The 16,127-nt window shown below is 38.4% G+C and overlaps 2 protein-coding genes across 2 annotated transcripts in view; both read right to left on the reverse strand.

Moving 5' to 3' along the window:
• Window positions 1-4,257: 4,257 nt before the first annotated feature.
• On the reverse strand, window positions 4,258-7,846 carry bhlhe40 (basic helix-loop-helix family, member e40). Its single transcript, XM_053316348.1, has 5 exons — window positions 7,507-7,846; window positions 7,324-7,387; window positions 7,120-7,227; window positions 6,636-6,759; window positions 4,258-6,464 (listed from the first exon to the last, which is right to left on the reverse strand). Exons 1-5 carry the CDS (start codon window positions 7,581-7,583, stop codon window positions 5,605-5,607), a joined length of 1,233 nt encoding a protein of 410 aa, XP_053172323.1. The 5' UTR covers window positions 7,584-7,846; the 3' UTR covers window positions 4,258-5,604.
• A 3,425-nt stretch (window positions 7,847-11,271) lies between these two features.
• The window catches only part of itpr1b (inositol 1,4,5-trisphosphate receptor, type 1b), an 80,542-nt gene continuing 75,686 nt past the window's right edge, over window positions 11,272-16,127 (reverse strand). The window contains exons 57-58 of the mRNA XM_053315224.1: window positions 13,838-13,999; window positions 11,272-12,348 (exon numbers count right to left, since the gene is read on the reverse strand). Of these exons, the coding sequence (XP_053171199.1) occupies window positions 12,262-12,348; window positions 13,838-13,999 (249 nt within the window). The 3' untranslated portion in view covers window positions 11,272-12,261. The remainder of the gene's footprint in view (window positions 12,349-13,837; window positions 14,000-16,127) is intronic.

Below are 16,127 nucleotides of genomic sequence, written 5' to 3' on the forward strand. Positions count from 1 at the left end.
GGCCTTCACAGTCACCACATCTCAACCCATTTCAACACCTATGGAAGATTTTGGACATGTTTGACAGCATGCTCCATCATCATCATCAAAACACCAAGTAAGTGTGTTTTGGAAGAAGGTATTCATCCCTCCATTAGAGTTCAAAGTCTGTAGAATCAATGCGAAGTCCAACACCTCACTAAGAAACTTAATGTTGGTTTTTCCGTTAATTTTTCACCTTTCTCTGTAAAGGGCTCAAGTATCAAAAACATGATTCTTATTTTCAGGTGATTATACACTAATCAAAACATACTTATGGATATTTGTTCCATTTCTACAAAATCAGTTCCATAAGATGCCATTAAATTCTACACACTGCACCTTTAACTCAACAACAACCATAATAATGCAAAGTAGCAAAGTAACGTGGTTACCACATTATGACATACAGAAATATCCACAACTAAAAATATATCTATGAAAAGTGAAGGTAACCATGCATGGCTTTCACTGTTAGCTGTCATTACTGATGCATTATGTGATACTTATTCATGTGTGATACTCATTTTAACTGCCTCACATTGTTATTAGCAAGTTAATGAACATGCATCTAATTTTCTAAACTTTTGTATGTAAAAAATATATATACTGTATAACTAACTAGGCTAGAAGCTAAGCAGTACCTAACTAGCTCAGCTGTTTAATAAAGTTAAAAATGCTTAAAATTGTACCTAATTAGAACTTGAGGAAAATGTATTTAGTCACTTTTTCCCCACTTAATAACAATAATGATAATGATGATGATTATGATGATGATAATTGACAGTCTTATAGATATAAACTGGTCTGCTTGTTTGACAATGAAATTTCTGTTCACATAACACAGCTTTGTTCTGTAACAATAAGCTTGGTTTTTAACTGTTTAACCTTGTGGATGATTTTATTTGTAACTGTATTGTTGTTGTTTTTATATGTGTGTGTGTGTGTGTGTGCACTGGAAAGAACTTTGTCTTCTTGCCTTGAAAAGTTCCAGACTATAGAAATAAACTTTTATTATAAGTGCTAGCATTATTATTGTTGGTGCTGTTAATGTTATCTTAATAGTTTCATTAAAATTGAACTTTTCTCTCATCAAATATAGCACATGTATTTTTGTCAAATAAATGAGGGCAAAAGGTGAACAGGGCCGGTACCAAATAACGTTTGCCAGTCTTCCCAGAATCATACAGGAAGTCAGTTAGACTCAGAGGAACTGAACTTGAAAGAGGAACTCCTCTGTTTGTACTTGATACTTTACATGCCACAGTAGCTCTGAGGTCTTACCATTATATTCCTGTGAAAAGATGGGATTTCATTGGTAGTGGGTTATTTTTGACAAGGGCTGTTTTTTGAAGCAGCAATGAAAAAACAATTCTAGGCTTACATCTCTAGGGTGTATCATTTCATTTCTGCATTATATAGGAACACACACTGTACTGCATAATAACTGATATTGCATTAATTTGTATTATTGTATTGTTGCTCCTTAATTATGTAATTCATTGTAAATATAAAATGTTGGATGGTTCCTTCCTCTGTAAGTTGTAGAAGTACACTTTTGTTTTGAAAAGAATACCACCGGATATCTTACTATTGTATGTTCCACTGGGTGTCATGCTGGGTGACAAACAAATGAGCTTTGTAGAGTGTCTTCACTATTTTTGGAACATTTAAAAAATATTTGAAGGCAGCAGACACATAACATGTTTACACAATATTTTAAATTCAGGAGTCTTATTATTACTGTATCATTTCACAATGTCATGCAGAGCCACTATTGAACAACTGCTTTATTAATGAATGACTTTGTCTTGTTTAAAGTGATGACTTCATTTCAAACATTGCAGCTTCCTGTTTCTGTCACTGTAAAGATAGGCCTGTAAAGAATGAAGGGGTGTTATATGCTCACTCAATGAAGAATGGAGATTGTAATACACAATAAGCTACTAAAGTGTGTTAGCGTGTTTTATGCCAACACATTACACACTATCTTTAAAAAGTTATAACTAAAACCAGCTCCATTATTTAACATAGAAATTGTTAAAGGCAATAAAAAGACAATAATTTAATAATACAACCTCTTTTATTTCATGAAGCAACACCTCCCATCTATATCAAAGCTCCTTCAATTTACCTGGTTTCCAAACTGCAGACATTTCTTTAAATGAATATTCATAGAATATTCATTAAAAGAAATGCAAGATAATCCTTCAAAACACACACACACACACACACACACACACACACTACACACTACACACTATAGTCAGACATTCATGGCTGCTGAGACATACAGAGCGATAGAGAAAGATGTAAAGGAAGGTCAGATGAGATAGATAGATAGATAGATAGATAGATATATAGATAGATAGATAGATAGATAGATATATAGATAGATAGATAGATAGATAGATAGATAGATAGATAGATAGATAGATATATAGATAGATAGATAGATAGATAGATATATAGATAGATAGATAGATAGATAGATAGATAGATAGATAGATAGATAGATAGATAGATAGATAGATATATAGATAGATAGATAGATAGATAGATATATAGATAGATAGATAGATAGATAGATAGATATATAGATAGATAGATAGATAGATAGATATATAGATAGATAGATAGATAGATAGATAGATAGATAGATAGATAGATAGATAGATGGATGGATGGATGGATGGATGTTTTCAGCAACAATCACCATGGAGGTCAAATCCACGCATATTAGTTCCACAATTACCCCAGCCATCATGTCTTTTGTGTCACCAATTTGGTTCGGGCCTTCTTGGGAGCCAGTAATTATCTCATGACAATCTTTTTCACTGCCTCTCTTACACTGGTGTCTGTGTTTTCTGCAGTAGCCATTAGGATTACCACTTCAGGCAGTGAGGCTCCAGAGACGCCACATCCTGCCTCAGCTCAAATATGAATTCACTGCTACAGTCAGACATATTCAGTGTAAGATTGTGAAGTAAAGATTCACTTGAAGTATAGCTGCATGTTGTGCTTTGGTGTACTTGTGATATTAACAATGCCATGGTGGTGATGTGTCAGTGTTTAGAATATCAGTAGGCCTATGCCATTAATACAGAGTAGAACCGAAAAATTGAACTCTGGCAGTTATATACTTCTACTAATTTGTTACTGACATGTTCTTTGTTGGGTTTCCTCAAGGCAGCATCTTATCAGCTGTGGTTTAGTATATAAGGGTCCTTGGGGTGAATATGATTGCAAATATTGGCATGGAGCACAACGCCACAAGGTGGTGCTAGTGCTGCATTTTTGAGCCCATCAGGACTGACAGCAAGCCTGGAAAAAAAAAAAAGTAAATCTCAACATACTGTGTTAGAAGTATTTGACTAATCTGAAGACTAAATTACGATATACGTTTGTAATGACAGGAAAGGGAAAAAACTGCCATTTCCACAATTCTAGTGGAGACATGGTGGGTGGCAGGAACTTGACATAAACTTTTTTATTCTCACTATTACTACAACAGTAGCATTACTACCTAGGAAACACTGTGACCAGACAAGCTGCAGAAGGTTGCTCTGATGACTCTAGACTTGTCCATTAAATATGAAAGTAAATCAAAGAGTCAAAGTTTTTGCCCCCACAACCTCAAATACCATTTCGATCCACTGTGGCCTTCTCAAGTTGCTACAGTAAACACATTTTCTGCTCCTACTCAGCCCGCTTTCATTGATGCAGTGGTTGCTTTACAGTATACCAACCATATAGATAGTAAGAGAGAGGAATTTTGGTACAATGAAAATGAAATTAAGGTTATTCAGTGAGTTTGTAGTTTGTGAGCATTTTTATAGAAAAACAAAAGTTAAGCAATAGTTTCTAAATGAATACCATTGATTGCAGGATCAGTTTGTTCTAATTTACAATATTTATATATATTATTATATTATATTCCTTCCTGTTCATGTTTATCGCAATTCTGACAAGCAAAAAGTTGCACCATTAAAGACTATTAGATTAATTTACAATTAGATTTACTAAATGTGAGCAAACATTATGTGCACAATTTCTTAGAAATCCATAGAGTTTCAAATGTGTACAGCCTGTAATCTAAGACATGCTATTGATTTACAGCGGCTCTATGGTTTATGGGTTATGTAAGTGTTATGTAAGTATGCGTTGTTATGAAGAGCTGTCAGGACGGCTGGCTACAACACGTTGAACCATCAGGCAGTGAAACACAGATTCCACAGGGGAAGAAAATGCTTTATTAATATTTTAATATATATCAATAATACTTTATATACAAAATATGTACAACAAACAATCAATGTGTTACATTGCAAAATAAAAATCCCAAGTACCTCTTTCTATACAAAACTATTATTTTTGTTTGAACTTTACATTCACTCTCTTTGCAACAGACACGACATTTAAAGCAAATACATCGTCAAAAAACATCTGCCATCGTTGTGTCTGTGTTAAATGAGTAAAGGCAACAGCATGAGCTAAGATCGGGCCTTAACTTGACCGGGAATTTGTGGGCAAGATGCAAGTGTGGTTGAGCACTATGCTATATACGCACTCTCTTGGCATACAGCAAAAGACAATGTCAACCTTTTCTCTGGTGGCGATGCAAATACACTCAATGGGTCACGTATCAAAAATAGAGATGTATGAGTAGTATAAACAAAGAAAAAAAAAGAAGAAGAAGAAAACAAGACATTACTTCACAGGAACTCCATCTACATACACAAATAGTCACGTGTCACAAATTAAATTGTAAAAGCATGTATGGCAACATCACTCTTCAACAGACGTGAATGACACACCTCGTACAGTGACAACGCCCTGAATTCTTCGAACATTATGAACATTTGTGTCCATTTAGCTCCATGGTAATTGAAGGGTGAGTGGAGCAATGTCCTTTCTGATGTCTCCGGTCGACGTGAACCAGACTTTTTTTTTTTTTTGGTAACATTCTAGTCTAAACAATAGTTTGTTGCAGTTACAAGGAGCGACAAACACTGAAGGTAGATCTTCCATCCACAGATCTACAGCAGGTTATAATAATTAAAGCAGCATCTACAAGGGGCTTTTGTTCAATCTTTACATTCATTACAGACTGGTGTGTGTGCAAAAAGGTAGGTCCAAATAATTGAGGGGTGGGGGGGGGGGGCTGGGGGGCTGGGGCCTTATCTGTGCCTTACATTCTGGGTTTACCTCTGACATTCAACATTGAGGGCAGAGAAGATGATCATCGCTAAAAAAAACCCAACTCTTGCGATCTCTTATGCACTCATCCTCTTTAAACTGACCATTTCACAGTGTTTCAGAGCCATGCAACAGGTGATCTATGAGCCTTCACATGGGCACTTCAGGTTGCCCCTAAAAGTCCCATTTCAGTGTGCGTGCTGATGGGATGCAGGGTGGTGACCATTTGGGGTTCCTTGCTGGGGTCGATGTTCTGATGAGCCAAACAACAGCTGTGGTTTGAACGGATATCAGTACATTTAAGTTGTGTTTACCCTCTTTTCAGTGGGCCAACCATTCAACCCTGTTCAAAATTCAGAGAGCAAGATTCCAACAGAAACGGTCTGTTTAGTCTTTGGTTTCCAAGTTCAATGGAGGGACCTGCTTTAAAGCTTTGTGAAGAGCAGGGGAGTCCATGGGGATCTGGTGGGGAACCGGTGACCCTGCCCTTGGGGACATCACAAGAGATGAGGGCAGAGTGTCTGGAGGCAAGCTAGCTGCAGAGCCACTCATGCTTGGGTACATGACCGGCATGCCCCCAGAATACCAACATTTCTCCAGCATGGGCAGATATGCTGCCGCTGCTGCAGCTGCAGGTGGGATGAGGTAGAAGGGTAGGCAAAATGGGGGCTGGTTGGGGGAGAAACTCATGTAGCTGCCAGGACCTCCTGCTGTGTGACCGGGGAGGATTTCATCCTCTGAAGAGTCAGACCTCGACTTCTTGGCCTGAGGCTCATCACCCTCCTGCTTGATGGCACTGGCTGTCCGATCAGATGCAGCATGCTTGAGCTCCCCCTCCCTGGCGTGGCTTTCTGACCACTGAGCTTTGGGGTCACGCTTGTCATGTTCTCCCCCATACCCGCTGTCAGTGTCCGTATCACTGCCGCTCTGCTCCCCCATACCATGAGGATAAGTCCTTTGGATGACGGGAACGCAGTTCTTAGCTGGACCTTCGGAGGTTCTCGGAGGTGGTCCGGCAGGTTTCTTCACTTTCTCTGAACTTTGAAGGACGGACTCGTCTACTCGACTGCTTTGATGATGCAGGACTTCAGCGGCAACCTTTTGGATGTGGGTGATGACATGGGAAGGGGTCAGGTCCCTGCTGCTTTCTTGGTTGGCCAGATAATGGAGGACCTCTTTTGCACACAGGTGAAAGCCTGAGCGGAACATCTCCTCGTTGGCTTCTGCGGTGTCACCACCATGATCACCTGATGGATTAAAACCACAACGTTAAAAAAATAGCCTTTCCTACATAATTTTCCTTTTATATTAATCCTGACACATGCAGCACATCCCAAAAGCTTCCCTTTTTAAAAATGCTTGATAAAAAACAAAAGTTTCTATTTTACATCCAAATGACATCACAGCATGAAACTTACTAATTTGCAGGTCCTTCTGTAGCGCAATAATTTTCTGCTGCTGCTGCTCCAGGTGGGAACTCAAGGCTTTCACATGCTTGAGAGTGAGTTCAAGCACCACGGCTTTCTCCAAATGACCCAGCGTCTAAAACAGGAAGACCTTCGATAAGCATGTTGATCTTTCTTATGTAACACATTCTGCAGCTGAACAGAGGACAAGCCTGAACACCCACACACGCACATACTAAATTGTTAACAACAAATTCAAACCTTGTTATCATTTTGACTTTTAAAAATAATACATATTAATAATACAATTACAAAACTGGAGGGGAAAAAATGCATATTTGTTCATCTATGGTCTACTTTAAAATTAACTATTATTTGTTTAATCTTGAAACTGAATCCAAAAGACTGAAGCAAACAAATTGCACAGCTGAACCATGTGGTGTCTCAGATTCCCTGGCTGGCAGTAGACATGCCATATGTAGAAGATAATACTCACTGTAAGCTTAAGATGTTCTGGCAACAAATCCTTCAGCTGGGCAATGCATTCGTTGATTCTGTCACGTCTTTTCTTTTCTATCAGTCGGTGGGGCAACTTGTACGTCTCCTGAAAGAAGGTTGATATGTTGACAGTGAGATCCGGTCTGCTCAGTTTCAACTTATATAAATGTAGAATTATTACACATTTTTGACTTTAATTTACCTTGCTCTCATCCCCGCGCTTCATGCCCCTCCTGGGTTTGTACATATAAATGGGAAACTCCATTCTATAGAGACAAGATAAAAAAATGTGTTAGTCTTTAGTTTGGGTTAAAATTCAGTACAAAGTGCTTCGTAAATTAAATAGGATAGAAAAGGAAAGAATAGAATAAAATATTTTCTTTACCCAGGCATGTCAGCTATATCCAGAGACGCATGTTTTGGCACACAGGGAGGTGGTTGCGCACTGGTAATCCTCTCCATGTCGCTTAACTGTAAAGCCCGAATAACTTCAAAAAAGCCTTCAAAATCGTTCCAAATGTGTTCCTATAGTCGCACCTTAACGCGAGAAAAAATCACAGAAAAATGCAAAAAACCAAACCAAACAAAGAAAAAGTATCTCCTTTTATCCAGTGAGTGCTGATCCCGCTGTGAGCTGGAGTTGGGCACGACGCAGTGTTGTCACCCTGAGGTCCGGACTCTGTAGTATGTATAGGGAGGCTCCGCGCCCGGCTGAATGTGTGAGAGCTGGGTGGGTTTTTGACTACGTGTTAAATAAACCCTGTGACTGCAGGCACGTCTCCTAGACTCGACTCCGTCACATGAGCCTCACGTGTTGGACGGCGCGCTTTCAACTCCTCACCCTCCCCTGCGCGCTGCACGCACGCACGCACACAATCACACACGCGCGCACAAATACACACACACACCTCCTCCCCTTTGCTGGCTGCTGGAGTACAACCCATTTCTGTAGTACTCCTGCACTAGGGCCGAGTCCCGTGTACCACCATGAGTGTGCGAGCCGACCATGTTTACAAGACAAAAAGTGGAGCAACAGTCCTTATGTCAACACAAGTGTGAAGCGGTGATACACGCATCTACTGCAAATATTGTTGCTTTTATAATAAAGTGTAACAATAATAGACGTTGTAGCCCTTAATGCGACATTTATAAAAATATACTTATTTTTAGCACATTGCACTTTTACAGGACATAAGACCTGGCTATATATGTATGCATAGCCTATTATTGCTATAGCTTTATAGACTGTACATGATTATTAACAGCAATGAGATTGGAAAACGTGTCCACGTGTGTAAAGGCTATAGGTTATAATATATAAGAACATAGGAACATTAGACTATAGATGGTTTAAATATATATATATGATGTATATATATATATATATATATATATATATATATGTGTGTGTATATATATAATAACACAACCACGAAACAACTTTTAACAATTGATTTCAATTGATTAAAATAATATGAATATATATATTGTGTATATATATATATACATTTAATATTGGAATGCTAGTTTGGTCTATAAGTACTACCATTTTGACACATTTTTTACTTTTATTTTTTTTTCATATAGGGTGAATTTGATAAATGATTTTAATAGCGAGCTTCATACAGACTACACTAAATATGAAATAATAGAAGCAGCTATAATACGTTAAAATGAGTCAACCAATAAGCAGCCTTGGACACTTAAATGTGTTGATTTCATGGCGGCACATGTGGCAATCATCCCTACTGTGCGCGCTGTAGCCTGTGCATGTGTCACGCGCACACAATGGACACCGTTTCATTTCGTACTGCAGCCGTTTACTGTGGCACGTGCACCTGCTGCGGGATGACAGCGCCTCTGTAGAGGAGCGTCCTGTTTTGTACCCAGCAGGCTGTCACGTTGAGCTCCTCATGGCGGGGAGGAAAAGCCGAGGAGCAGATCCCTGCCGGTGACGTCACGCACACAGAATAACCGAGAATGCCCGACTGCTCTGTCGGTTCCACCCGCCGACGTCCCAGTAGCGGTCAGAGACTAAAGATAGAAACAGCTCCAGCACGCTAAATGTAGCGGAAGTGAAGGAGAGGGGAAAGGGGTCCAAATTCCAAGAAAGACAAACAGTTATGTCTCTGACACATTTTCTGTTTCCGTTGTTCTTAAGAAACCAGGCACAGGAACGCAGTTACACTACAGCTGTGATGTCAGTCAGCTGAGGTCTTGCGTAGTTTCCTACGTTTCATCTTTTTTTGTAGGTAGTATTAGGCCATAAGCCCCTTCATATTGGATTATATTTAATATAATATAATATACAACTTTTCCAAAACTTTCTATTAGTGTCCATAGCCTCCAAATGAGTATCCAGAATAAAAGTACACACACAGAATGGCAGTGTTATATTATTGCTTTTATTTACATTACATTAGATTTAAGCATTATTTTTATTTGCTTGAGTTGATGTTAACTAGCCTACTTCATAATGTTGGTTAGGCCTAGTTTAATATGACTGACATTACAAGCAGATCATAGTTTTTGCGTGTAACCTGAAAAATAACTAGTAAGTATTAACTGTAAAAATAAATGTATGTGAGTGAAAAGTGCAGTGGGGTATGACGTAGCATTAAATATAAATACTCTAGTATAGTAAAGTGACTCAAATGTATACTGCCTATATTCATCCATCGTCACTGGGAAGTGTAAATTAATATGGCATTCATTTGATCATAGTTACAAATGGGGACACTCTCAGCTCTATGAAATCTCTGTGTGTGTCCCATTAGGCCTCATTAACAGTGTTAGTCCATTGCTAACCCTGCTTAAACCTAACTCATGAGTCCTTTAGTTCAACTCCTTTCACCCACACATGCCACCTTTAGAGCTGCAATAAGTGTATTTGTGAGGGCCATTATAGTAGACAAGAGTCTACTTTATGGTAGGCAACCCCCCCCATCTAATGACTTGCATTTATTTGATTCACTCTCTAAGTGAATGCAATGATCTTTGAATGTAAGGTTATTAGTAAGATAAGCTTTATTCATTCAGGAAATCTCATTGAGTTCAAGATCTCTTCTGCACGAGTGACCTGAGAACAGATCACATACACACAACATCACAATAAGACGGTTCATTGTGAAACAGTCATCGTACACACTGACACACACACTCATTAAAAGGAGAAAATATTTTAAAGAAAATCATATATTTGTGAACTGATAAGCAACATAACTGTGGAAGTCTGGCAGAAGCTTTTCAGATAAAAAGAAATCAAGAGTATTTATTTGAGAATAAAAACTAAGTTGAGAATAAAGAGTAACAGCATCATGAGTCATTGTGCGAGTGCATATACACTGTATGAGACTGAAAGACTGCTCAGCATCAGCTCGTCTACAGCTCGATAAATACTTGCATTCAGGGAATCTTTCAGGAAAGCCCCTGAGTAATCAGGATATATGCAATTTTACGTTCACCCAATTACACACATTCCACTCACACTACACACATGAACTGTTTTCACACATGCATTCAGTTGACATAGTTTCTGTAAAAGATGAATTCAGAACATGGCCTAGTTTAAGTTTAATTACTGAACACATGTATTTGTCACATTGTGATATTAAGTATTTTTTTTATCTGCCAGGTGTGGCATTTAATTCATTTGATTAGTTCATATACTATACTTACTGAGCTGAAAATGAAATGGAAGAACACCAGTATAAAGACAAGTGAATCATGTTAGCTAGACGGAGCGCTGAGTGTGTGATAGTGTGCGATGGTGTAAGAATACACTTTGAAGCAAACAGATTGTTTCACATTTTTAACAACAAAACACACTAATGGATTACTTTAAAAGGGATAATTCCTCATTATCTTATAATTACCCTATTATATCACTTTAGCAATAAACAGAGTACACAAAGTAAAGGATAATTACATCAATTTTAATAAATAATTCTACTTTAATATACAAATTGACAGTGCTTAGATTTTTTAATTAATCTTAACATTCATTTTGAGAAATAGTTCTTTTTTCTCCATCCCATTTTTCTATACAAAAGCAAAGATAAGCAACAAACTTTATGTACACATAGTATTTAAAAAAAGAGAATTCTAACAGTAGCATGAAGACTTACTAAAACATTTTAGTGAACAAACATGTATCAGACTTTAAATGAGGACAGAAGAACAGGCACAAATGGAACATGTTTGCTGCAGAACAAGAGATGCTCGTTACATTTATTCCAGTAAAAGTGACACAACTCCTGAGCAAACCGTAATAGCATGAGTGACTCTGAAGCAGTAATGCAGTATATCTGACTGACAAGTCAAACATTCTAAATGTCTTTTAGACCCCAATTAAATAAATCATAAAATAAGTTATCACTGAGTATGACACAGTTGGATTTACACAGGTGAAATAATCTATCTGTATATATTGCTCTCACACAATATACTATGTCTATTGAGTGCATTTGACACTCAAGAAATATGCACATTTTTCAAGGAATAAAACAAAATAAACAAAAAGAAAATTGAGAAGGCCAGCTTATTAAATATTATCTCTATATTTGCGTAAGTAAATACAACCAACAACTCCCTATTTTATCCTGTGACGATTAAGTAGAGACAAAAACATTTTCCCACGCTTTCAAATAAGACATGATTTAGGGAACTTAAATCCACACACCAGTGAGGTTGCATATTTAAGTTTATATATTGCACGACATACAAACAAAAAGACATTACATACTGCTTGTTATGCCAGAGATATAAATAGAAAATATTAAAAAACAAAACAAAAAGAAAAGATGAACAAATGGTAGGACTAATTCCTCCTGTCCAGTCAGCTCTGTCCTGTTTTCAGGTTGAACCAGTAAAGGCCATGTGTTGAAAAACCCTCAGTTTATCTCTATGTAGAAAACATTTGGCACTAATTCCAACTGGACTGAACAGAACATGGTGGGCGAGTATTACTGTTCGGAGCAACACGTGCGTGGGGTAGTGATCGTCTTATGACTACCTATGTTACAGTGTTTCCCTACAGTTACAAGTGACACTCACACTCAGTGCAGTATACATCATGTGCAACCTCTGAGTCCACACACAAAGCCGACGCTGAGCTGCTTCAGGGCTGTGTCAGTTGACCTTACGCGGGCTGCTGGGGGTTAACGTTCATGTGCTGAGGATGTCCCAACAGGCCGATTCGCTGTTTCTGCTTCCGCTGTTCTGTCATCTGAAGACGACAGAGGAGACAGATTCTTAGAAAAAAAACAAGCCAAAACATTCACCTGTTGGCATCGGTGTCCTCCTCCTGCTGTATACACGGGCAGCCTGTCTGGTCTATAGCCTTGATCGATTCATTCTTTTTGTGCCACTTTATAGAAGCCAAACCAAACGCTGCACAAAGTGTGCACGGCGCTGAACTGAAACACATTCTTTTGAAATCCTGCCAGTCTTGTCATACACAGCCGCTGTGTCTTCTGACGAAAGCAGCAGAATACGAACTACTAAAAGTGAAACTCAGTCAAAAGAAATTTTGGAGATCAAGCAAAGCACATGAGTCATAACACAGATGTTAACCTTTAACCGACCGGAACAAGAATAGTTTTTCTGCTAAGAAATAACTTGAATTAACAGAAGGTAGCTACTTGCACCTCAACACTGAAACAAAGAAATATTAAAAGTGAGAAGACAGTGGTCTTGCAATGAGTGTTCTAAGAGAAATTATTTTGTGGAGAAGGACGTATGAGAGAAAAATATCATTAAAACACATCAAGTGGACATTTTAAAGTCATTTAGCGGTAAAACACTGGCCTTTTTTACACCATCATTTTCCAATTAAGCCAATTTCATATGGAATGACAGAACACAGAGAACGCTTTGTGGCTCATTTTTCCTGTTTGTGCTCTACTGTGAATAAACGCCACAAGGCAAAATCTGTCCCAAGAGAGCGGAGAGTATAAATTAATGAGCTGACAGTTTAAACAGATTACAAGTTAGACGTCTGAAGTTGTTTTCTTATTAAAAAAAAAACAGGTAGTCTATACCTACGGGCCTTTCAGATGTGGAATCTAAAGTGAAATGTGACCGATGCTGCAGTGCCCTCACTGAGCTTTCAGCAACACAATAATCATTTCCCCCTGTCTGGGTCAAAATGTCTCGGTAACATTCACTTCCTCACAGATAGTTCTCATTTCAAGAGTAGAAGCATTTTACAATTCTGTTTACTAGAAACACTGGATTGCAGCAATTGTGCAATATTAGTGCTTAAGATCACACAATCAGCAGTGCTTTCTTACACAACTTAAACTTGATTGTCAGAGAGTTCAACTACTGAAAAAATACTCTTACAGCATAACCATTTCATTAACTGGACTAATGGAAAGCTTTATAACCTTTTCTCCCCTACATATTGTGAAAGGCTTTATCCAGTAAATCAATGGATCAATAAAAAAAACAATAAGTTCAATTTTATCTAACAGGGAAATAATTAAAACAGTAGGAACTAAAGATGTTGTTGGAGCCACATGAGCTGCGTTGTGAACTATGACTCATGTCCTTTTGCATTTAGTAAGCTCTGCACCTAAAAGGGCAACAAGCGGCAAACAACAAACCCTGAACTACGTCTGCTTGTCCACACTTTTCTTTCACTATTTGTGTTTTCCCCCATGACGAAGTGAGAGACACGAGAGCCGCTGTGTCTTCGGCTGTGTCGGTGTTACCTGTTCTTTGAGCTCGGTCAGCTGGCCCGAGAGGTTCGACACCAGTTTCATGGTGGACTCCAGTTTCTCCTGCAGGCTTCTGATTTCGTTCTGCTCCCCGTCTGCGTCACTGCTGACCAAGGACATGGCCCGCATCCGTGGGAACCAGTCCAAGTTGTGCTCCTGGTAAACAGAAAACGGAACAGTTAAGGCCAGTATATCAAAACATCACAGAAATTGATTTATTACACCCTTAATGGCACTTGCTAAAAATAGGTTGTACGCTCTGCAGTCTTCTAGGAAATTGTTATTTTTTCTATCTAAATTAAATACTCCAATAAGCTGATTATTATTTTCAGATCTAGTGGAAAATGCCTCGGACATTAAAAATACAAATGGCATCAAGCGTGAACAACTGCAAGCCCCATTTGATTTGTGTTTTTTCTCCAGAGGCCTGTTTTTTTTTTCTTTGCCTGTGTGCAGTGATTTAAAGCCTACTCTAAAAACGGAATCAAACGAATCATGGGGGACTTTCCATATTAGAATCACATGGGATATGGGGCATTCTTGAAATCACTTGCAACAGGCAGTTCACTTATCGGCTGATATTTTTCTGTCACATCCACTCTTAATATAGACAAGACAAAGCTGGCAGGAGTACACAAATCTGTAAAACAGGACAGAGAAACTAACTTCCTCATTTGACTGTGCACGCATCACCTCACATGCAGCGCTGAAATAAACACACACAACTCTTGAATTCTCCTGTAAGCCACAGACAAGGCAATGTTTAACAAAGAACTGAAATCACATATACTAATAATAGCAGCTGGAAATGCCAACTTGCTGTAGTGTCGGATGTTTGAAATATTAGCTGTAGCAGCGAGTTGTCCTGGCTCTGAGAGATGTTAACTGCATAGTATCTCCTGGCATGAAAGAGACCTTTAATAGGTTATGTTAACAGCATTGGAGAAACAATAAGGTTTAACATGTAGATTTGATCAGTTTTTCTTATAGCTCTGAAATAACTACTGCAGAGTCAGAATATAAAGAAGCTATTAAAGGTAAAGTCAGTGATTGTGATCCAGTGCACTTTTTGTCAAATTCAGTGACTATCTGCTCATGGTTGGTTAGCTGTCAAAAAATCTGGTTTTCATACACAGCACTGGGAATTTAAACAGTGGCTCAGAGTTAGCCACAAAAAACTACTCTGGCTAATCAGCAACAGGGGGCATTTGTACTGGTAGACAGGACAGGGGGGAAGCTGTGGCCAATTAACATAGAAAGTGTTTTCTCATGGTACACTTATGCTGCCTCTTTATTAAATGTATCAATCCACACTGAAACTGAGACAATCTCTTGGACACCCCCGACTATTATTTTATGCTCCGAGTGTGTTTCTGATTCGTTTTGTAAAGCTTAATCTGAGCAGGCAGCTGTTTCAATCACACAAATGTCCCGTTTCAACTGTTTTCAACTTATTAAGCGCATCAATGAATAATTACAAACACTGCTGATTTCTTCTCCTGGAGCTGACATGCTAACTACTCTGGTTCAGGACATTTCTGCTGTCAGTCAGCCTGGTGAAGGCAGTTTGTCCCTTGGCTGTCTTCTGAGCTCTTCAGGAGCTGCAGCTGACAGAGATGTTGCTTCTGTGGACAGAGACGCTGAACACAGGTTAAGTGCTTGTGCTCACAACAAACATTTTTCTTCTGGTGGTGATAAATGCTTAGTGTAACAGAAGAGACTCTACAGCTGATTCATCACTGTGGACTCTATATATATATATTTAACGGCCATATTTCTCTTTTGGTTGTTGCCATGGCAATGTATGTATGAATTTGGAGGGCGTGGCTTCTGAAGGAGCATGAAGGGAGGGGTGCGTTTGTTTAGTCTTTCTCCAGAATGACTGGCTTTACCTTTGATTGCTAGTGTATGCTCTTAATGCACTCATGTCAGTGAAACTACTGAACAGATTTCACAATTTGACACATTTCCAATTAAAGGCTGAGGTGTTGGAGTTTGGCATACCGTGGACAAATATTGTTTAAATGTGGCTGGTGGCATAAACTGGTAAATCAATAGTGGACATTTTCACATGGTGGGAGTTGAGGGATTATTCAAAAATGTCTGATTATTATTATTATTAATATCATTATTGTTATTATTATTATTGTATGTCTGACAAAATCAAACCCTGTTTTTTAAACTCCATATGCCATCTTAAACTAGAGGATTCACAGGAAACAATTCATGCAATGTAATACAGTGTTACTGCTTTTAGTTACTTATTTTTAACCTTAGCCTCACT

The sequence above is a fragment of the Scomber japonicus genome, chromosome 3 (assembly GCF_027409825.1).
Source record: "Scomber japonicus isolate fScoJap1 chromosome 3, fScoJap1.pri, whole genome shotgun sequence".
In the NCBI taxonomy this organism is placed as follows: Eukaryota; Metazoa; Chordata; class Actinopteri; order Scombriformes; family Scombridae; genus Scomber; species Scomber japonicus.

Bases quoted from the DNA above. Each gene is read 5' to 3' on its own strand.
- bhlhe40 (XM_053316348.1), bottom strand. From the start codon at position 7,583: ATGGAGAGGATTACCAGTGCGCAACCACCTCCCTGTGTGCCAAAACAT. The intron at 6,760-7,119 runs GTGAGTATTATC...TTCCTGTTTTAG, and splicing joins CAGAACATCTTAAGCTTACA to ACGCTGGGTCATTTGGAGAA. The intron at 6,465-6,635 runs GTAAGTTTCATG...TTAATCCATCAG, and splicing joins ACAGAAGGACCTGCAAATTA to GTGATCATGGTGGTGACACC.